The 24404-nt window shown below is 35.9% G+C and overlaps 1 protein-coding gene across 5 annotated transcripts in view; it reads right to left on the bottom strand.

The window, feature by feature from the left end:
- Positions 1 to 24404, bottom strand: part of LOC150079201 (uncharacterized) — a 369083-nt gene that overhangs the window by 319117 nt on the left and 25562 nt on the right. For all 5 annotated transcript variants that reach the window (XM_090384113.1, XM_090384114.1, XM_090384109.1 and 2 more), the window contains exon 2: positions 14425 to 14610. In XM_090384113.1, coding sequence (XP_090240239.1) covers positions 14425 to 14610 — 186 coding nt within the window. The remainder of the gene's footprint in view (positions 1 to 14424; positions 14611 to 24404) is intronic.

Raw genomic sequence — 24404 nt, forward strand, 5'->3', positions numbered from 1 at the left:
GAATTGGATGCATGTTTATATGAACTTTTTTACTCAGAATAATTTTTTGGTTTGATCTGTTAGTGCAAGGGCTATTAAGGCCATAATGCCCCTTTAACAATATTCGTTGGAACAGGTTTGACCCAAAATATTTACTATTCCTCCTGAATCACCCTGTGTGTGTGTGTGTGTGTGTGTGTGTGTGTGTGTGTGTGTGTGTGTGTGTGTGTGTGTGTGTGTGTGTGTGTGTGTGTGTGTGTGTGTGTAAACTTTAGTTATTTTTGAATTGTTGGTTTTTAAAAATCAGTTTCTTCATCTTTTTACCAAAACAAACTTTCAAATGCTAGGATTTACTGTATCAAAGAGGTAAAAGTGAGAAATAAAGCAAAAAGTAATCATATTTCAGATTTAAATGACACAAACTGATAACTCCTTGGATTTTCCAGATTTTGGGCTTTTACCTTCCCCCCCCCCTTCCATTTTAAAGTTTTTTCAAAATTTATTTCAAAATTGGCATGCCGTGAAGTGCACCAAATTTGATATTTACACATATCACTTTTCTCATTGAGCAGTAGACATTGTAGTGTTTACTACTCTGTGAGAAGCCACAAAAATTGCTTCAGACACATTACTATGGAAAAGTATGTCTATATTTAAGAAGCTAGAAAAAATTTCAATTTTTAAACATTACTAAAAAAGGATGATGTGGGATCATCATTTTGGTTGCTGTTAATGTTATTTTGGTTTTTAGGAGCATTAACAACTAAGGCCATATTGCTCCAGGGATATGCGATGGTCATTCCCTGACCTTTCCGCATTCTCCGTATTTGGTGGTGACGGGCTCGAACCCCGGTCTAATCAAGAAGCATGTGCTACGCACTGCTGCTCCTTCCCACCTGGTCATCATTTTGGAGTTACACTTCTGCAGTGCAGCACTGCTACCACCTGATTAAGAATATACACTACTCATCATTGAAATTGCCCCACCTAAAAGGAATGGATAGATTTTCCAGAAAATTTGTGAGTGTAACCATGACATACGATATAAATGATTAGTGCACAAGTGCTAGAGCAGCAGTATGTCAAATAACATGTCTGTTACTTCCCTGTTAGAGAAATCTGAAGATGCTACAAAAATGTTCATGTTGGCAGATAAACAGAAATGTAAGCAAATGATCTGAGTGCAATGCCTTTAACCAGTATAAAGTGACATTATGTACAGCTGGCATGCTTTGAAAGGGTAAAAAGCTGGATAGCCACTTTTGTGGGTCGCCTAAATAGTTCTATGCTGTTGACAATAATGAGTAGAGGAGGACATTTGAACACCTAACCAGGGTTAGAGAAACATTAAAACAGGAGGCTTGACTGACCCACTGCCTTGAAAAAACATGAAAGTGGCAGAAGGAGTGGTCTTAGAACAGTTTCAACATAATGTCTTGCCATCAATGTCTAATCAATAATAACCAGCAAATAACTATTGTAACCGATGGCTTCCCCATACCATGATCTGGATGCATGCCCAGTTATGTCCCTCCCTAATGCAAGCTGGGTTATCTCTGATACCTGTCTTCCAGAGGTATATGCAAAAAACTCAGTGTGTCCCAAACAGAAATGTGATGTCACTAAAGGCAACTTAATGCAATAATGTCCCCAAGCAGCTGATATCCTGCACCACTATAAACACTAACAACAATGGAATGGCATTAGAAGCAGATCAGCAGCCCCAATTCTAACAGTCATCTGCTAATTGTGCTCCCTGGGCACAGACAGGGAAATCAGGCAGACTGTACAGATCTGTTTCCTGTTGCTAATCAACAATCCATCAACCCACAACCGCCTCACATTCCTCTCATCAGGGCCTTCATAACATATTCAAGTACCTTCCTGTACCTACTATTGGCAACAGTGTCCAAAGGCTTGAGCATCCTAACCCACACAAATGGTGATTTGCTGTGTTGACTAACCAGCCCCTGATAACTCAGTGATCAAATCTCTTTCAAAGTCTTTCAGCTGTATATTACATCATCTTATGTATGTTAAAGGCATTGCACACTTTATAGTCAGCAGCTCACCATTTTATTTTCCTGATAACATTTCCGCAAGCTTTCAAATAGCACCTTCCAATTCCTGCAAAACATAGGATGTTTGTAAAAATCTAAAGGTGGACATTTTACTAAAGGTGGGGCAATTTCAATGATGAGTGGTATAATTCAGTTTGGGTGAAACCGTCCATTCTTTCTAAGTGGGAAAGTTGCAATGATGAGCAGTGTAATGCAGTTTTAAATTTAAAAAAAATTACTTATAGTAACAATGTTTCAACTACCCTTTCTTATATCATGAGCTGGCACTGCTAGGTATACAAAATTCCAAATATTCCATTTGGTTATTTAGTCTACACTCAAAAAAACTACAAAAAACCTCTGGCAGTTTTACCAATTTTCCTGCAGAGAACAAGGTTGCTTTATTGTTATTATCTCCAAATGCTGTATATTTATGTATACAGTAGAAAATTTTATGTATACAATAGAAATGACATTGCGATATTTCTGTGTGATACAAATATTTTTTTATGAAAAACTCCTAGAATTTATTTATACAAAACTTTTAATTACTATACAGAAGACCTTTATCAACAACAATTTATATTACATATTTTGCTGGGAGGGCATTATATTCCATTAGAATTCTGTTTAATACTCAACAAAAAAGAAATGTACTTAAACAAAATTAATTAATATCTTAATCAAAAGCAGGTACATCATTGGTTCAGTATTAAAACTATACAATCTATAGTTACTGGTTTTACGATGGCTTGTCACAATGTTATGTGGCACAAAACCAGAATTAGTGGAAGTCAGTTTCATTTAGGGAAGCCTTTATTCTAAGAATCTAGGAATTTGGTTTAGGCCGACAACATAAAAATTTAGAATTATATGTAATAGAGTGAATGATATTTATCATTCCATTTCTGAATGCCAATGAAGTTGGAGATTATTTTGTGTACAATTTTATGTCCACAATGCACAATGACAAAAGATGGATTCATCTTATTATTTTGTTTCCATTTATATTATACAGGTAAAAACACTTATTACCTCGAATTACCTGGAAATATGCAAGTTGTAATATGGAATGGAAAACAAAGCTGCAGAAAAAAAGAGAACTTAAACTGAAAATGTATCTTCACAAAAATTAATCCAATTTTTAATTATCCCCATTCTAAACAATGAAGTTGGTGAGCAACAAAAGTTATCAAAAAGCAAATCAGATGAATACTTTTGGGATAAAACTACTAGATTTGATTTCAATAAATGTATTTCATATAAGTACAAAATCCATAAGAAGGTACAGTTCACGATGTCGCATACACCATATATTCCAACGGCAGCCACTTTATTAGGCAAACCTATGGATTTCATGAAATAATATGCTTCTTCAATAACAACATCCATGTTTGCCACGTGATATAAAGCAGGTGGGCAGATATATATTGGATGCAGAATATGGCATGTTAGTCAGCATCAGACATGACAGTTTGAGTATGTGTGAAACTATATCAGCAAAATGATAGCTCCATACAACAGTTGTAAACACATGAATTTCAGAACACAACTCATCATACCTTATCATGGATGAGGTATTGGCCAATGACCATACATGACTCTATTCCTGTCAGCAAGAAACAAGACGGTACAGTTACAGTGGGCTCGGGAATGCTAACGCTAGACAGGGTAGAATTGTAAAAATGTCTGGTCCAACAAATCCTAGTTTCTGCCGGGTATCAACAATGTGGGCTGGTGGTAGGGCTGAATGACACTGGACCCCCCCCCCATTGATACCTGTGGTACAACATTTGGATGTCACAGGTTATCTGGAACTTGTTTCTGACCAGTTGCATTCCTCAACAGAAGTGTATCCACCTGCAAATGGATTCTTCCAACAGGATAATGCACCACAGCCAGAAGTATAGAACAAAAGAGTAAATTCGGCCCAATGCAGTGGCTTCCCCAGTTACCAGATCTCAATCCAATCCAATTGAGAATGTGCGGGATGCAGTAGAATGAGCTCTTTGAAGAAGAGATTTTTAACCATCCAATTTGCAACTATAGGAAGTAATTGAGTCAACTCAGATCAGCAACCTTATGGCAAGCTTTCTATACCTTGTTGAGTCTGTGCAATGAAGAATTCAGGCTGTTCTAAGGGATGGAGGGTACCAAGTCACTATTAGGTAGTATACCAAACAGAGTGGCCACTCAATGTACAATGAAAATTTTTGATCATATTCAAATAATATTCCTTAATGGAATGCTAAAATCCTTTCTACAGCAACCAACTTCTTAGGGGTGATAACAGATGAAAATCTGACTTATAAGGATCAAATCCAGCAACTGCGCTCTAAAGCACTAAGGGCCTTCTGGGGCATGAAACTCTACATCTGTAGATCTCATAATAAAGAAACATTTAGGAAATTTCTCTTCTACGACTTCAGCTTAATCATCAGTTACGGTACTGAAGTCTGGTCTGCAGTTCCTTTGTCCAGCCTGAAGATGCTTTGGGGTCTAGAATTCTGGGTCCTCAAGTGGGCCAACAATTGGGCTCACCTTCCCTATACAACATCAAGACTGCAGCTCGTAGAAATCTAAGCTACACCCCAGCCCTTGGCATATGTACAAAAGCTCACAATGGCACTCAATCTGTGCTGCGCAGTTCACGACTTCATCAACATCTGGGATTTCGTGGGCTGGAAAATGTGGGGTAGAGCTTTCAGAAACCCTCCAGTGCTTTGCTCAAAACTACAGAAGCTCTCAACTTTCAAGCGGCACTCCGCTGACACTGATTTTGATCTGTGGTCCTGTGATTCAGCCTAGAGAGAAAAAAAAGAGAAAATTGATATACACTTGCCGTCAGCATTCCTGCAACTCTCATTAAAACTAATACTAGCTCCAAGTGAAAGATGTCCAGACTGGCTCAATCTGTTCAATCAGGTTATATCCAGATGGTACTCCAAGATATGGCCCTATATCATCAGAAGATCAGAAGAACTAGTTCAAATGCGATTATCTATAACTGAAAGCTGCTTAAGTTAATTTTATGTTGGAGAAGGCGATGAATTTGTTGTGATTTATGTATTCTATGCATTTTCTATGTATTATATTGTTGTTCTATGCATTATATGGATGTTATATGTATTCTATGGGTGTTCTAAGCAGTTTTTCTGTTTTAGCAGTTTGTATGTAAGTAAATATAATGTCCCCAATTAGATTGTTAAATTCCTCTGGATGTCTGTAACGGGCATTGTATCCTTGTAAAATTTTGTGAATAAAGAAGAACTTCATTACAGCTGTGTTCCTAGAAGCCAGAAAGCTTCTAGTTGGAACACAATGAAGATAAGGTTAAATTCAAAAACTCCATTGTGATAGGAGAGGAGGCTCTGCATGCAGATCCTCTATGCAGTGGAGCAAGAGTTGAACTATTAATTCCCAGAATTTTCAGCAGAAGCAATTAGGAATAAGGGCATTTTCAAAATAGAGAATTATTTGTGCAGGCAAGTTTGGGTAGTGCAAAGATGTAGCGCTTCTCTTTCAAATCCATGCATTTCATATATTCTACTGAAGGTTCTCATCTTTTTTTTTTTCCCTGAGAATGGCCACAGGCAATTCCTCCAAAATGCTAGAAGTGTATCCAACAAGCTAAGTTGCCTAATATGATTGCACCTACATGCTAAATATGACTGGGTGTATAACTGAAACATGGCTTAGCCACAAAAGGCAGCTTGGCACCATTATTTGTGCTGATGGTTATAACTCTACTGACAATTCAAGGCATGACAGAAGAAGACCATGAATAAAAAACACATGTTATCTCAAAAACTTTATATTCAAATAAATATACTTTGGACAAACCTAGAGATCAAGACCTGCCAAATCAGGGACACCAAGTAACCAAGTTATGACCTGCTGACTACTGACCTAAAACACAGAAACTTATTACCATTCTTTATAAAGTTTTTTCGGACTTTGTTATATTCTATATATTCTATTGAAGGTTCCATTTTTTTTTCCTCTGAAAATGAGTGGTCAATCACTACAATGATTGCTTCAAAATGAGAACTTCCTCAGTGAAGAGATAAGTGAAACAGAAAGGCCAAATGAACAGCCATTATTTATAAAAATGCATGCATTTTTATAAATACTATGGGCACAAATCATTTGAACTGTGGGTGCAATTACATATTAAAATAAATGAAGAGGAGAAAAGAATGAATCAAACACATAACTAAAAAAACAAATAAATTTACATATCAATCAAAATAATAAACAAAATAGTCGACTTGATTACTTAAAGAAAGAAAACTATAAATAGTGAACCAAACATCACATAAGTTAAACCTAAAATCCATAAAAAGGTTGTTATACTGCAACTGTATTAGAAATGGTACTAGATTGTAAATTAAAATATGGATCTTCTAAAAGAAAAATTTTTTTTTTCAGAAATACTCTGCTCGTTAACTATATTTCTACCTTCTCACATGCATACACAACAAACAATATACAAAGCACTGCTGAATACTAAATGAAACTGTTCCATCACTAGTCCATACTATATTTTTTCTCTGAAACACAGCTGTTTCTAAGGAAGATGAATACAACGTGTAATGCAATTGCACATATTTAGACATATTTTTTTCCAAGACCTCTTTTAGATTACATAGATATGCTTCACAATATTGAAATTATAACAAAATAGTTGACTTGATTATTTTGTTATAATTTCAGTAGCAAATACAACATGCTTACATTAGTGCTTGCTGAATTATAGACATCATTTAAGTTATTCTATCGTGTCCAATCAAGTACAGTGTGTGTGTGTGTGTGTGTGTAGTTAAACACTATTCTTCATCACAATGATGGCATGTTTTCTATTACCCAAAAACTTCTCAAAGTACAACACTCACCTATACAGACAAAGGTATTATCACTGAAAACAAGAATTCCAGTAGAGTTTCTAACCATAAACATTAGATCAACTAATTCCAGTGTATCATCATTTTAGGAAGGTGTCACAAAAACAAAAGTATCCTATATTATCCAAACATGCCAAAAAAAGTAACATGGATTATTACAGTAATATTGATGCTACAACAAAAGGGAAGAAAAAAAGTCACAGAACATAATATTTTACAATTCTACAAGGGGGGGACAAAAATAGTTGAGCAAGTTGTATGCTATGTATATTAGCCAAATACTATGCACTGGTCCATGGTGATTTTTTCCTTCCCTAATGAATTTAGAAGGCATCAATTTGCAAGTGGAATGAAGGTGGTAATATGCAAACACAGCTGTTCATAGGAAAAATAAAAATAATCATAATAAAACATGGATACAGAGAATGATGTATTACAATTGCTTTTTTATTTCAGCCACAGAATTTTCATGTAGTGTATGTCACATATACATGCAAAATTAATAGAAATTTATTATTTATTTATATTTTTTTTGGTAAAATTTCAAAGTGGTATTTTGTAAATATTTGCTTAATTTCTTGTGTTGGAGTAATACTGAAGTTCTGTACAATTAATGCCTCCACAAACCTCAATTTGGCAGAGACTGAAATTCATGTTTCAATTTCATTAACATTCTTGAAGTATAATTAATAAACCTTTTTTCATTAAAACTAATGAGTATTTTTAGTGGCCAAATAAACACAACAGTTGCAAAATTTTCAGCGTTATTTTGTCCCTCATTATTAAAAAAATGAAGAACTGAAAATTAATGCAAATCAATCTACCAATCTACCTTGGTTAACACCATACCAAGCTTGCCTGACAGTTAGCAAATTCACTCACATTATCAAAAATTGCAGATTCAGATTATGTATACTGATATACATAATCTTAATCTGCAATTTTTGTACAATTAACAAATTGCAAATTAACAGTAGGGTGTGCATATGATCAGCACAACAATGGTGCATGCACCAAGAATGAAACTACAGTTTGATCTGGTTATACCCCTCCCCCCTGGTTAAAGCACAAGTCAGATGTAGGTTGTATGAATGTATATTTAATGTGTGCAGTGAGCTATATGAGATTTTGACTCAGTCCCATCAATGTTATTGCAACCTGATGAGTGCTCATGAAAGGATCAAAGGACACTGCATTCAGTATGCACAATTCCAATTCTACTGCTATCTCAAATGAAGTTGACCAACTCACTTCGAACTGTTAAGTAATTCCATCATTTTAAGAAATTTAAGGTAGTGGCTCACAGTGATAAACACTGGTTGGGATGTCAATTCTGTAGAAATCAAAGACAATAAACAGTTGCTGTACCATTTCCTTGTCATGCACCACACAATGTATACCAGAGCACAAGCACATTTGTAATGTGCTTGTGCCAAGGCTGATATCATTATAAGTTCTATCCATTCTGTGACGGCTCAATAATACTTGAATGGTCACTGCATTGGTGAGATTAGTATTAGCTACATAGTACACAGAAGCTATTGGCTTTTGCATCACTAGCCAAAAAATAAAAAAAATAAATAAATAAAATACAACAAAAAATAATAATAAAATAAAAACCATCCAGCTGACCTTTGAATTTTCTCCATGCTGTGAGCCTCAACTAATTACTTGAATAAGTTATCTCAACTGGGGTAACTTATTCTAGTAATTAACAATCTAAGATGCAACAACAAAGAAAACTTCTAAAAAATATATAAATCTTTTTTCCTATGGCCTGATTTTATGGCCTCTAGTTTTGGACTCATTTATAACAATGAAAATTTCACCTTCATTCATCTTACTACCTCACTCCCCAACTCAGAGCCTTATAGAACTCAACCAGGTCCACTCTAAGGTGCCTCATTGCTTGGCTCTGTAACCCACATATTAGGTCTTTCCTCATATGGGTGCCCTTTTTTTGCAGCTCATGCCAAGTGGATTGCACATCTTTTGTAGACCACCATTTGGACCCTTTTATGAAGCTCAATGTCTTTTTTATTAGGTATGATCAACTGCTTTATACAATTGAATTATGACCTCTCATCCTCACAAGCAAATGTTTGCAAAATCATCGAACAACACGACGGGCCTCCCCTGCCACCAGTCTACAACTGCGCAGAGAACTTCATGTCTTTTTTTTTTTTTTTATGAAAACCCCAAAAACGAGAGGTATTACAACCTATAGTACTTAATACCCGTGCTTCGGTTGGAGGTTCAGAAGACGAGAGAAGATATTTGTTGACATTAGACTTGAACTTCTGTAGACTGTAATTTTCAGGAAAGACATATGAAGCAAAGTTGTTCCAGAAAACGTCAGTTGAATGAATAAACGAGGAAGATGAAAAGTTGGTTCTGTGAGTTTGAAGTTGGACAGTAAATGGATTTTGGCTGGTGGCAGCACATGTTTGGACTGTTTTGAAAGAGAGAGCAGGAATTACAGAAGCCAATTCAGAAGAACAGCGCCCATGCAAGTATCTGTAGAAAAGGCATGCAGCAGAAACAGTACGTCTATGAGACAGCGAGTGGAGAGACTCTGTTAGAGATGAGTCATTAATTAACCTAACTGCCCTCTTCTGAATGGAATCTAGAAGCCTGAGAGAGGTTTTGGGGGCACCAACCCCAGATGTGGGATCAATATTCCATGGTAGGGCAGATTTGCGATTTGTACAGAGTGTACAGCTGTTTCGAAGAAAAGTAACGCCGAGAGCAAAAGAGAAAACCAAGTTTTTTAGATGCAGAAGAAGCAATATTTGTAATGTGCTTGTACCAAGAGAGATTAGAAATCAGGGTAATCCCCAAAAGAGATATATCATTTTGCCTAGAAATCGGAGTGTCACCAAAGATAAGCATAGGAGCAGAAGAATCCTTTTTGCGAGATATAAGACAAGACTGAGTTTTAGAAGGATTGAGATCAACTAAGTTGTCTTTGCCCTACTGGAGAATTACCTGGAGATTGGCATTTAAGGAATTGGTAGCGGATATTTGAGAAGTTGAAGCTGATTGAGCAGGGCGCGGTTTCTCAAACTGGAAAGTGGAATGCAATGTGCTATCATCGGCAAAACTATGGATAGAATTTTCAGTCAATGGAAGAAGGCCATTAATATACAAGAGGAAAAGAGTGTGGGAAAAAACTGAACCTTGGGGAACACCAGCATTAGTGGAGAAGTTAGAAGACAGTGAGCCATCTACCATACCCTCAATGAGCGATCAGAGAGAAAACTAGATAGCCAATTACAAAAAACAGTTGGAAAATCATAAGATGGAAGCTTATTTAGAAGACCTTTATGCCAAACATGATCGAAAGCCTTTGAGATGTCTAGAGCAACTGCTTGTGTTTCTCCGAACTTTTCCATTGAATTTGTCCATAAATGGGTAACATAAGCTAAATATCACCAGTGGATCGACACTGATGGAATCCATACTGGCGATTGTTGATCAGACGGAAGATTTCAATGTAGTTTAAGAGTTGGCAGTTAATTGATTTCTCCATTACTTTAGAAAGAGTAGAAGTAATTTCAATTGGACGATAACTGGATGGAAGGGATTTGTCACCCTTTTTAGGAACTGGCTGGATATGGGCAAATTTCCAATTCCAAATTTCTTATTCCAAATTCCCTTTGGAATAAGAAAGTGAAAAAAATGGGGGCAAAAAACAGGAGTAATTTCAGGAGCACAAGTTTTGAGAACAAGTGGAGAAATACCATCAGGACCTGGAGCTTTCTTAGCATCAAAATTTGTCAAAATCCTTCTGACATCCTTTTGGTGGAAGACCACAACAGGCATTGAATGGAGCATGTTGGGAATGGTGGGAGGTGTTTTATCAAGATCATTAATACATGAGTTGGAAGAAAAATGGGATGCTAACAGGTCAGCTTTATCCTTGGCCGAAGTGACAAGAGAACCATCTGGTTTTGATAGAGGTGGGAGCACAGATGGGCAAAAGTTGAGGCCAACAGCTTTGGCAAGAGACCAGAATGCTTGGCTGCTATATGGGCAAGAAGCAAGTTTTCTAATCTTGGCCTGTTCAAAATCAAGTTTGGACTGATTAATAACTGCTTTACAATTGTTGCGAGCTTTGTTGTAGGCAGAAAATGAAACTGAAGAATTGGAAACAAGCCAATCATGATATGCACCATTCTTCTCCTGAACGGCCTTAGCACATTTATTGGAAAACCAAGGTTCTGATAAAGGACGAGATTTTAAAGTGAAGTGTGGGATAAAGGATTACATTCCTACAAGAATAATTTCACTGACACAATCTGAGCAAATGTTGACATCAGAAATTTTGAAACAGCAGTCTGACCAAGGAAAAGAAAAAAAGAAATCTCGCAGGTCATCCCATTTTGAATTCTTGTAATGCCAAACAACACGAGGTTGGGAATAGCCATGAGATAAAGGCTCCACTGGAGAACAGACAATCACCAAGTTGTGATCTATGGTGGCTAAAGGACCACTCACTTCAACCGTATACTTAGAAGGGTTTTTTGTGAGAAAAAGATCAAGCGTGTTGGCTGTATGGTTAGGATTGTCCGGTATTCTTGTAGGTAAATGAACAATCTGTGCAAGGTCATTAGTAATTGCAAAAGCCTCAGCATTTCGACCAGCTGGGTTCGTGTGACTAGAAAATGGAAACCAGCTGGAGTTGTGAACATTAAAATCACCAAGGAAAATTACCTCACTATTAGGAAAGTTGGAATGGAGAAAGACAAGTTGCAAAGAGAGGAAGTAGTGGAGTTAGGAGAATGGTAGAGACAACAAGTGAATTTGACAGAATGAGGTAGAGAGAGATTTTAAGCCAGAGAAGATTGAAAAGAGGAGATTCCAAATTACCAAGTCTCTGACAGGGAATATCGGAACAGACATATGCACAAGTACCACCCATCTTGGCTAAAGAATCATACAGCGAATAATTTGGGCAAATGAGATGAGCAGTATTTGAATCGACCGATAACTGAGATTCTGTCAGAAAAAGTACATGGGGTTTGGCAGACTGCAAGTGGAAATGAACATCGTTGAGATTAGAATTGAGACCACGTATATTTGTGAAATGAACTAGGAAGTGTTTGAACTAGGGAGGTTTAGATCTTTTCGCAGATAAGCTTGCTCTATTAGTTTGGCAATTCATGGTGTATTCAATGGTAAGAAAAAGTGTGGGGGGGGACACGATGTATGAAGTAAAGACGTTTTTGGATATGGCGTACACATGGTAAGAATATACCCAGATCCTTGACATAACGTGGCCTCGACAATGTCCCCCGCATACACACTACTAGGACTCCCTCCAGTCACTATCTGGCAGAGTAGAGGTAGCAAGATTATACACTAGCTGATTCGGAAGCCTCCTAAAGAGTTATCAATAGGTTCGTTCCAGTGTACTAACTAGCGGCTGGTGTGCAAACACCGTTTTAGAGCTGAACTCTCTAAATGTAAAGAAAATTGGATCTCGCTATGATGTCCGTCGTAACCTCAAAAGTCATCAGTCATACTGCATGATAGAAGAGATGAAGGAACTTAGTTCTGGAGACTAAATATGGGTTCTACCAATTCAAGCCTCCAATAAGCAAAGTGGTGGTATTGCACTGGTTGATGAGAGTCATCTGCCACCTGCCTGATCGTATTCTGACAAATTCCTTTTCTTCCTCCAGTTCTTTTTTTTTTTTTCTTGTCACTTTTGTGACAGTCCTTGTAGGTTGTCCATGTCAACATGAAGGAACCACTCTCTCTCAAAATTTTCAGATAATTTTTACATTATCTGAAAATTCTGAGGTCACACCCTGTATCCCTTTGTTAATGTCAGTTATGCAAATCAGAAACCAGTGGTCCCGAAACCGATCCTTGAGGGAACCCACTTCTAACGCTAGCCCAATCTAAAGAGTAATCATTACTCACAACTCTCCACCTCCTACTCTGCAGCCACCCTGCCATCCAACTTAGAATCTTACTCATGATTCCAACATGTTTTCTATTTTATACAGTAACCTCTCATGAGAAACAGAAGTCATATTCAAAACTAGTTCCTACATCCAGCTCATGAGTAACTGTGTTAAAATAGCAAAATAGGTTGATTAAACATGATTCTCCCTTAACAAAACTATGAATTCTTCAGAATTCTATTTCAATTTAAATGTCCCCATATTGCACTCTTTTTCATTGCCTCCATGATTTTACCAACCACTAAAGTCAGATTGACAAATCTGTAGTTACCAACTTTACTCTTAGAACTACCTTTAAGTACTGGTGACCTTATTGAACAGGAGAGATGTCAACCCATAGGCATCTCTCCTGTTCAATAAGGTCCTTTTAATTAACCTTAATGGCTCAATGAACTCTCTTGCTGCCTCCTTCAAAACTGCTGGGTATATGCCATAAACTTCAAGAGCTTTACTTGCCTTAATGCTCAAACGTTTTTCTAAAAAAATAAAAATAAAAATAAACCTGTTCAGCCTCACTCCCACTAGCTTTTCCTCACTATGAAGGTCTTTCATCAATAAAGATCAATGTGTTCAGTTCATCTTTAGCAGGGTTAAGCAGGACTTCCCCACACCCAATAGGCAAGGGTGTGATTTTATTCATTTTTGTTTTCTTGGGATTCATATAAGTACTCCTCATCTTTGCTCTCTTACACAGTGTTTTTTTTTTATATTCAACCTTTGCCAACTTCACCTTTTCTATGGTATTATTGCAGACCAACTTGTAAATCTCAGTCTTCAGTACTTTTCATTGCTCTGTAATTGTTCCATGCCATCTTTTTCTACTATAATAGACTGGCCAGCTCTATATTCATCTCTCTCTCTTGGCAACTTCCTCTAGCTATATTTTCTTAATGGTGTGTTTCCTTCTTGACATGCACCATACAATGGGAACATAAGAGTACCTGGCTGATATCATTCTATACTGCATCATTTCTGTAATTATTTGATGTCTCCACAATATCTGAATGATCATAGCATCAGTCATATTATTGTGCAATAACATCAGAAGACATTGATTCTTTTCACTTGATGGCAGCTAAGTAGTTACAAATGACAGTGGTTTACACAAGTGCCTCCAATAAAAGAAATAATTTCATGAAAGTTCAGACACTGAAAAAATGTTACGGCCATTTCAAAAAAGTATATATTTGTTTAAAAATTGTATTTGTATTTTTATGAGAAATTATTTCGTAAAAATAATTTATATGTTTATGAAAATTTGTATTTTTGTGAAAACAATCTCACAAAATACTGACACCTATTTCTGAAACAGCTTGTAATCAAGACATCTGCAATAATTCCTGTGAAATAGAAACCTTCAGTTAAAAAATATTCTTATTCTTGATATCTTCTCATAAGATCTACATAAAACATGAAGTTGTAAGCTGTGCCATTATACAAAGTTAGACAAAAAGTAAATAATTTTATTTGTCTCTAAACACACAAAAAGAATTACCAGTCATTTACCTTGCAGTTGCGCTGACAAAGAATCTCTATCTTGTTGGCATTTTTCATTGGTTCCTTCTACATCTTTTAATTTCGAATGTGTGGTGCTCAACAGAAATACAGTCAAACACATAATACCTAACAGAATGGCATAAAGGAATGTACGGAGACGGGAATTCCTCATGGCAGAGTCCCAAATATGTGGACCTAAAATTAGATGTCACAACTTTAGCAAAGCTTTTAAAAAACATGCATAACTTCTAAAAATAAAATAACTATACCTTACAGTTTATCATATTCATTCATTTCAGAAATTAATTTAAATTTTACCATATATATATATTTTTAAGAAATTCCTCATAAATAAACAAAAAAAAAATTATTACATCAATAATAACTGAATTGACTAAATAAGTGCAGAATAGCATAAACAGTCATATCATGCTAATGACTAACATATAAAGGAAATTCTAAGAGCAAAGTGGGTAACTACAGACCAGTCAGCTTGACTTCAGAGAGAATATTTAAATAGAAATGGAATTCTGAGACACACATTAAGGTTTTGGTAAGAAGGAAAATCTGTTAGGCTAATCTGGTTAGCTATCTTGACAGTTACACGTGAGCTGGATGTAGGGAATAATTTCAACAGTTTATTTGGCAAGTTTTTTTAGCAAGGCATTTTACTCAGTATTAACTCAGTCCCTCATAAGAAGTTAAAGTATAAGCTGGAACATGTTGGGATCACATTCAAGATTCTAAGATGGACTGCAGAGTGACTGCAAGGCAGGAGACGGAATAGAATGGTGTGATGATGCACATCATCAAAATTTTGTTTACTATTAACACTGTTTTTCTCGATTCGGAGAGGAAGAAGCATGCAAAGCTTCATTTGTTGCATCATTCAAGGCAACAAGTTCTATATGTTGGAAGCAGTTGCTGATCACTTTTTAGTCAACCTCATCCATGCTGAAACATAAATACATTATCTGCAGCATGATGATATTGCATTGTTTTGCTTTTGAGACACAACAGAATTCTGTTTATAGCATTCTTCGATAATTTTTCTTAAAGTATTGAATAAAGGGTAAAATGGGAAGGAGTGTTTTTTTTTTTTTTTTTTTTTTGTTGATGCTAGGTAAGCTTGCTTTCTTGCATCATATACCCTACTAATGCTAATAATTTCTATATTTTTAGGTTTCTGTTTATTTAATTACTTTCTATATCATTAAAGGAATTGGGTTTCTACAATACTAAACTTGTTATGTATAATATGTTTAATATTGTAGATGTCAGCCAAGACTCAGAAAGTGCCAGATGTCAAAATCATGGTAACTGGCTTGAAGTCTAAATGTATTTAAGGAGATAATAATACTTCTGAAATTTTGAATGTACATATTAATGAACTCTTTATTTTGAGTTAGAGATTCATTAACCACTGAACAGTTATTAGAATATTTATAGTTTAATTGCTATTTGGAAGAATTATCATTTATTCTTCAAATACAAGTTTTATTTATTATTTATTATTATTATTATTAATATCCATATGATGCAAGGAAGCCTGAGGCTTATGCCGCACCAGGAAAAAAAAAAAAAAAAAAAAAGTTCCTGAGTAACCCTGAGAGAGAGAGAGAGAGAGAGAGAGAGAGAGAGAGAGAGTCAAAAGTAGAAGGGAATCACCAAGAAAGAGAAGAATGATGATATCCAGCTCAGGACCCTGGGTGTGCCAAGCCCATACTCACTAGATGTGAGCCCCCGGGGTAAATTTATAAAAAGTTTTTTGAGTGATATGATCATTATACATTTTTTTTTTGTCTACTGAATTTAAAGGTTTGTATGTATACTCCACTGTGAAAATAAAGTTGAGATTTCATATCTAGGTGGTTTTTATCAAAACAAATTTTAAAGGAAGATTAAACCTCTGGATTTAATGAATTCATTTTTTTTTTTTTTTTTGCTTTAATAAAAGGTAAGCAGCAGCCATTATCAATCCACTGCAGGATGGAACCCTCCTCAAACAATTCATGTTGAGGGAAATGGACCATAATCTGCCACACTGGTCCAGTGCAAGTTGGCATATTTTGGTCTGGTTTACCCATTTCAGGTTTTTATTTTCCTTTTATAATTCCTTTTATAATTGATATTGTTATAAAAACTTTTATAACAATATCAGAATAGGATTCTTGGTTTTTATTTAAAGAAATATGTTTTGCATTCTATGATGAATACTTTATGAGAGTCTAAATCTGGATCGGAGTGCAGAATCCTTAATTGTGTTATTGACTGTTGAGTCAAACTTTTAAAGTTTAGGGATGGCTCCAAGGGTCAGTTCCAGTGAGGTCTGGGTTCCTTTGTTGATGTAATGACTGAAGAAGCGTTTTGGCTGAGTTTGACTGAAAGTATATCTATCTATAGGGCTATAATTATCAGTATTAGTGCTTTGATAATGATATTTCTCCTGGTTTGAGGAAAGTTAGTTCTCCTATTCCAGAACTCGAATGAGTTATATTCAAGTAATCATTATGAAAAGAGGAAACTGAATCACTTTTGTTAGCCATAAGGTTATGATTACTCAAAGTAAGATTTTGTAATTTAGCTAGAATTTCATATAACAAATCTTTCATTGCAAGAAGTTCCATACACTGATTGCTTAGATTTCTTAGTTTCTCATTAAAATATTTTAACTTATCATCCAATAAATCTTTAATCTGTTGTAGTTCCAAGTAAATATTAGCAAAGGGAGAATTAACTTTCTCAATAATTGCAAATACAAAATCATAGTTTGCAGAGAATTTTTCTGGCTTCTTGAAGCCAGAAAAAAGTTGGTTCCTGAGAATGTCCTTATTGGCATTCCTTTTCAGGACATTAATGAGAGTAATGGCCTGCTTAGTTAAAAAAGTCATTTCCATTTTCAAGTGAAAGCAATTTTTTATCCATATCAATCTTGATTTCAAAGCTTTGAATACAAAATAACTGGTCTGCCATTTAAATAAGGTACAAAAAAAAGATTCAAAACAAGAAATTTGTGTTTCTTTTTTCATTATAAGATAGTCTTTCATCCTCAAGGCCAAAGGATAATGAAGAGAAATATTTTTGCTTCTTGAATTCAGTAATGGCTGCATTTGTGTAAAATTACAATTAATGGAAAAAAAAATTGGGAGAATGAAGAATATCAGTACCATTACATGGGTTACAGAGATTGTTATCTTTTACACATGATCCACAAAAATTCTCGTTGCAAACCAAGCAAGATATTAATTTGGTTTTAGCATTTAAACAGTAAAAACATGTACCTGTCATGGGAAGAAACAATGGGCGATTATCACATTCCTCACCAGTGTTAACACTTCTGCAAATGATGTCTATGGATGTTGCAAATTTAAGTTGATTTAATAATTTCCAAATTTCAATAGTGTTTATTACCTTCAAAACTTCCTTCACAATGCATAATACCATTGATTTCAGAACAATTTACTTCCAGATCAGAATTAGGACAAAATTTCACCAGAAGAAATTAGAGATAAATCACTGCTTACAGCCACCATAGTTACCCCACCACCTTCCTTAATCATTACTACATCCCATAACTTTATCACTTTAACTTGCATGACCAGATGCAAATTACCACTGTTCTAGAATATGAAGCTGTTCAGCTTTTTATACTGTGAGCTCTGTGGCATAGTCCATTACAGATGGGGGTGGTCATAATTCAGTGATCACTGAGTGTATAATGCATAAAAAAATTAATTTCTAGTTGAATGATTTTCATTTCACCAATGAGTAATTTTCATGATCGGCCTGTAAGGCTTGTAAACTTCAATAAAATAGTGTCCTTTCATTTGGAAATACAAATACTGTAATAAAAAAAGTAAAAAACAATATAGAGTGGGGAAAATTTTGGGTCGTTTGGATTAGTTTGACTTTCAAAGTCGTTATAACCAACGTAAAATAGCATCAGGTTATGAAAATCAGCCTGGGCCTATCACAGGTCATTATAATGTGCTGGATGTTAAAAATAAGGTACTATAAAGAACTTCAACTATACTTAGATTTCAATCTAAGTATAGTTAAAGTTCTATAGTTGCTGTTTCACATGAAAGACTTGCTCCTACTGGCACACTGCTCTGGTCTGCTGTACAGGCCAGAGCAGTGTGGCATTAGCAGCAAGTTGGTACTGTGGATTGAAGGGATGGTTGAGTGTCATACTAATGGGCACTGCTCTTCTTAGACTAAGGTTATTAGTGGAATCCCTCAGGGATTAGTTCTGGAGCCCCTTACTATTTTCAATATTTATCAATGATAATGATGAAAGCATATCAAGTTTAATGTCTAAGTTTGCTGATAATATACAAAAGTGCAGGCAGCTAATGATACAAATCAGAGTATTCTACTGCAGCAAAACCTAGAGAAACTAAACATACTATGTGACTGAGATAGGTGACAATTAAAATTTAACATTTATAAATGTAAGATACTGCATTTGGCGCAGTAGTAATTATAGAATAACATACCAATTAGGTGCTACAACAGTCAAGGCAGTAGACAAGACAAAAATCCAAGGAGTAATTGCAGTCTGACTTGACATTCTTGGAGCAGCACAGTCATGCTGATAAGACAATTTGTGGGGTTCTGTCAATGATAAATGGGAATTCTACCAGCAGGGACAAGGAGGTGATTATCCTATTATATAATGCAATAGTTAAGCTACCCCTACAGTAGTACAATCAGGTCTGGAAGCCAGAACTGATCTTACAAAGTAAGACAAGTTCTGCAAACCGGAGGGCCTGGAAATGCACCTATGAGGGAAGCTGAGTGAAGTTAAAGACTTTAAATGGATCTAGTAAACTAAATGCTAATGGCATCCCTCTTCTTTCTCATACAACGTGCATAAGGGATCATAAATTTAAATTGAAAAAAGTTGGGTACAGGATAAATCTGCAAAAATTTGCTTACAGCCAGAGAATAATTAATTATTGGGATAAGCTTCCATCTGGTTGTTTGAATAAATTTAAGGAAGGATTATTGTTAGTTTTTTTTTTTTTTTTTTTTGGCTGATGCTGTATAAGCTTGCTTCTATGCACCATGGCCCACTACAATTTATTCCAGCAATTAACAACTTGCTGGCTAAAGCTTCCTACAATCCAGTCTAAAACTCTTCCCCTGTAATAAAAATTTATGGAATATTATAACTGGAAACAGTTCACTCTCATTCACTTTACTATCCCCTATCCATCCTTAGAGATTGCAAGCAGATCTCCTCTAGGGTACCCAGATACCAAGTTTTGCAGCCCACATACTTAGTGTTTCCTTGGCACTCTCATGATCAAACATGATCAAAGGACTTTGAATGTCAAGAGCAACTTCAGTTTCATCAAACTTCTCAAATTTAATTTATCTTCCCGAGATGAGTAATATAATCTAAAATATTGCTAGTGGCTTGACACTGACAGAATACATGTTGGCAGTCATTCACCAGATGGAAGATTTTGTGGTAATTCAAGAATTGATGGATAACAAATTTCTCCATTAGTTTGAAAGGGGTAAAGGTAAATGCAATGGAACAATAATTGGAAAGGAGGGATTTGTTGCCCTTTTGAAAAAAATTGCAAACAGAAGGAAAACACCAGTGTAATAAAATTATAAAAAAATACAATAAAACAGGAGCAAGCTCTAGAGCAGTGATTCCCAACCGGTGTGCAGCAACCCTTTTCAGGTGTGCTGCAAGTTTAGGAAAAATCCCATTGAGTTCAATTGCAATCACTATTTCGGTTTGCCGTTAATATTCGTCTTTTAACTGAAATGTGACTTGAGCAACAAAAGATTGGGAACCACTGCTCTAGAGAACAGGTTTAGAGAAAGTGGAGAAATGCTATCAGGACATGGACTTCTTGGCATTAAAACTGCTCAGGATTTGTCTAATGGCCATTTGTTGAAAGACAATGGGAGACAATGAATGGATTGTATTTGGTATGGTAGGTGGAAATTCACCAGGGTAATTGGAGAAAGTGCCAGGAGAAAAATAAGTATTAGATGCTAATTATTCAGCTTTATCTTTAAAGGAGGATGCAATAGAAACATCGGAGTGTGATGGAGGTGGAAGCATGGATGGACAGAAGTTGCAATCAATAACTTTTGCAAGATATTGGAAGGCTTGAATCTCATATAGACAAGAAGCTAGATTAGCTATGTGACCACTTGTAGCAGTGAGGTGCTTATAAAATATGGGGCTTTCATAACTAAGTGCAGTAGAGAAATATTCTCAAGTTTATTACTAGCACTGTTTTTTTATGCAATTAGTTTTGTAAGGGAAGGCTGTCTGTGTGCCAGCTATTTTATTGTTTAGGAAATTAACAGAAGAACAATAACAATGACATATAATAGATAGAACAAATGCGTTTTTTAAGCTTTTTTCAAAACTTTATTATAGCTATGAATGTGACAATTTATTTTTAATAATATGGGAAACCAGGGATAAAAATTTTAACTAGAAATAGTCAATTTCAATAGGGTATTTTTTTTTTTTGTTTTTTTTTTTGTTTTTTTTAGGAGCATTAGCAACAAAGTGGCTGCATATCTGATGCATGCCCCTTTCCCCCCCTCTTCTTTTATATTCTATAAGGAGAATCCTTATAGAATATCATTCTAGAATCCACTCTCTTTATTCACTAACTACTGCTGAATTGCATAACTAATATTATTACTGTACTTGCCTCAAAACAATTTTATTTCATTATATTATATATTTATATAGTGGTGGCAAATGATGTAAAAAAAAAGCAAGCTTATACAGCATCAGCCCAAAAAAAAAAAAAAACTTCACACATCACCTGTCCATCCCTTTCAATTGTTTGAATAATTCTTCCCTGAATTTATTCAAACTATCCACTTCCACAACAAGAGATGTAATTTTGTTCTGACAAGCAACTAACTGCTGGCTGAAACTAATTTCTGCACATCTATCCTTTATTTTTGCAACCATCCTTCCTCAGCTTAAATAGACCGAGCCCCCTCACATGTATAGACCGAGCAAGAGAAAGAATGCTATCAGCACTGAGCTTACTCAATTCATTCAAAGCCTTAAACACCTCAATCAGATCTTCTTGCAGGTACCTAGTCTACAGATCTGCAAATTTTCTGCACTGAAGCCTTTCTTGGTAAGACCTTTTGTTTCCCCCACCAATCTAGTTGCCTTTCTATGTACCAATTCCAATAAACTACATCCATTCTAAAATTAGAGATCCAGACATGTATGCAGTACTCAAGATGTGGCTTAACCATTGCCTTAATTATGAGATTGGCTTTAACAGGATAATCACCTCCTTACCCCTGCTTGAAGAATTCTTATACATCATACACAAAACTCCATGAGTAGTCTTGGCAGCATGTCTGCACTATTCTCAGAACTTCAAATCTAATTGCACAATTACCCAAAGGTCTTTTTCATTATCCACTACCCTGAGCAGTACAACACAGCTGGTTCATTTAATGTGGGATTAATGCTACCCACATACAACACCTTGCAATTGTCAATGCTAAATTTCAATCGCCATTTCTCAGCCCTACCTAATTTTTCTAGGTCTTGCATCTGTAGCAGCATGCCTAGATTACTTTAACCACACTGGAAACATTTGTATCATCTACAAACTCAGACATCAACTTCATGTGCCTTTATCGATAACATTAATAAAAGAAGAAAACAACCATGGGCAGAGAATTGAACTCTGGGGTTCTCAACTAATAACATTTGTCAACAAGTAGCACCCACTGATAACAACTCTGTCTTCTCCCACTCAACCATCCATTTATCCATAGCATTAACTTGCAATTAATGCCACACTGCTCCAATTTGTATAGCAATCTCTTTTGTGCAACAGTATCAAAAGCTTTTCTGAAATCTATGTATACAATATCAAAATAATTTTTTGCATCAAGTTCCTTCCATCACACTAGCTGATCAGATTGGTCAGACAAGATCACCACTTAACAAATCCATGCTATGACTGCAGTAGTACTCCATTACTTTCCCTGGAACAGAAGTTATGCTAAGAGGTCTGTAAGTATTCATTTCAGCCTTTAGTCCCCCTTTGTAAATTGTGGATACATTTGCACATTTCCAGTCCAGAGTGACTTCCCATGAATCCCAGGATGCTCTTATAATTATGACAAAAAGGGTTTACCTACCTTCTTTGTTACCTCCCTTATTATAGCTGGATAGATTCCATGCACCTCATGTGCCTAGTTTATGCTTAAACAATTTCTCTACTCTGTTTGTCCCATTTATCACAAAATCATTTAGCTCTCTGTTAGAATTTGATAAACTTCTGGCATGCCTTTCCCTAAAGAATTTCTCATGTGTGAATTGTGATAGGATAGAAAATACCAATTTTACCTATTCCATATGTCTGCAACCTGAGCAGGATCATTAACAGTTAAACCAAATCTAGCGGAACAATGTGATTCATCCCCTTCCTTTTACTGTTTACATAAGTAAAGAAATATTTTCTGTTTTTCTTTGCATTCTTTGCCAGAGAGTTCTCATAATCTACCTTAGCTTCCCTAACCTCCTTTGTGATTTGATTGCAGACTAGTTTATATCCACTAGAGGCTTTTATATCATCTGATAAAGAATATATGCATATGCATTTTTCTTCTCTTCCATAAGTCTCATTAGTTCATCAAACATCTATTTAGGTCTAAGCCTTCAACGATTATCGCTTAATTGGGATAAAAAGCCTAGCAGTATCTACGATTACTTCCATTAATGCTCCCTACTTAGAATTTGCTGTTGGTAACATCATCAGTTAGTCCCACTATATAGAATTTAAAAACTTCTGAGACCACTGTATTTACCTTTACGAAAGCAAAAACCCTTCCCTTTATCCTTGATGGTAGTTACATCCTTAAGTATATCCCACATCAATATACTATGATCTGTGCCAATTAATGGTTCTTTTATCTGCAGATTCGTAATGCATAAATAATCACTGCTGATGATCGGATCAAGGGTATTACTCTCACTTTTTGCCTCTCTAACAAGCTACTGTAGAAAACAGTCATCCAATAAATCCACAAGTCTTGCTAGTGTGCAAGTGGCCAACCCATAAGTTCTAATCAATATCTGTAAAGTTAAATTCCTCAATTATAAGACAATCTGAGCCAACTCTATTTCTCTGTACAGTCGTCTGCTTTGTATTCATCAGAGTCATTAAGCCTATAACACATTCCTACCCTCAATTTTATTTTCCTAGTGCATATGTCACACTAAACAGCCTCAACATTGCAATGGCCACCTACATCAACTGGATGGATTGCTTTAGATTTTATATGCTTCTTAACTAAGAGCATAACTTCTCCCTCCTCTTCTGTCCTGTCTACACATATTGTATTCCCCATATTGAAATTCTGCATCCCTTATGTCTGAATGACACCATATCTCCAATATCCCTACAATGTCTGCACTGAACCAGTACTTAGTTTATTTACTGTGCTCCTAGCATTAGTGTACATGCACCCGTTTTTGCTCTTAGTTACCCTAAAACGACTAACATGTTTGCTTGTTCCATGAGGATGCTCAGCAAACTGTGAAATTCCCCAGACATTGCTTTTGGGGCTGCTGCATGTTCCAATAGAAACAGTGCATAAATCATTTACACATTGCCTGCAGTTGTTGTTAATCTATTAGATCTATTTATCCTCAGAGTGGCAGTTTTGATGAACAAAGGGAATGCTTTCAAACATATCAACAATGGAAAAGCAGTACCAAGTTCACTGGGATACTGCCATTATGGAAGATTATTGCTGGTTTTTTGTTGTTGTTTGGTTTTTAGGAGCATTAGCAACTAAGGCCATATTGCTCTGGGGTTATGCGGTGCTCATTCCCTGACCTTGCCGCATCCTCCGTATTTGGTGGTCACGGGCTCGAACCCCGGTCTAATCAAGAAGCATGTGCTACGCACTGTTGCTCCTGCCCACCTGGCTACAGAGGCGCCAAGCTGGTTTCT

This window comes from Mastigoproctus giganteus, chromosome 10 (genome assembly GCF_048544385.1).
Source record: "Mastigoproctus giganteus isolate SK-2022 chromosome 10, ASM4854438v1, whole genome shotgun sequence".
Lineage (NCBI taxonomy): Eukaryota > Metazoa > Arthropoda > Arachnida > Uropygi > Thelyphonidae > Mastigoproctus > Mastigoproctus giganteus.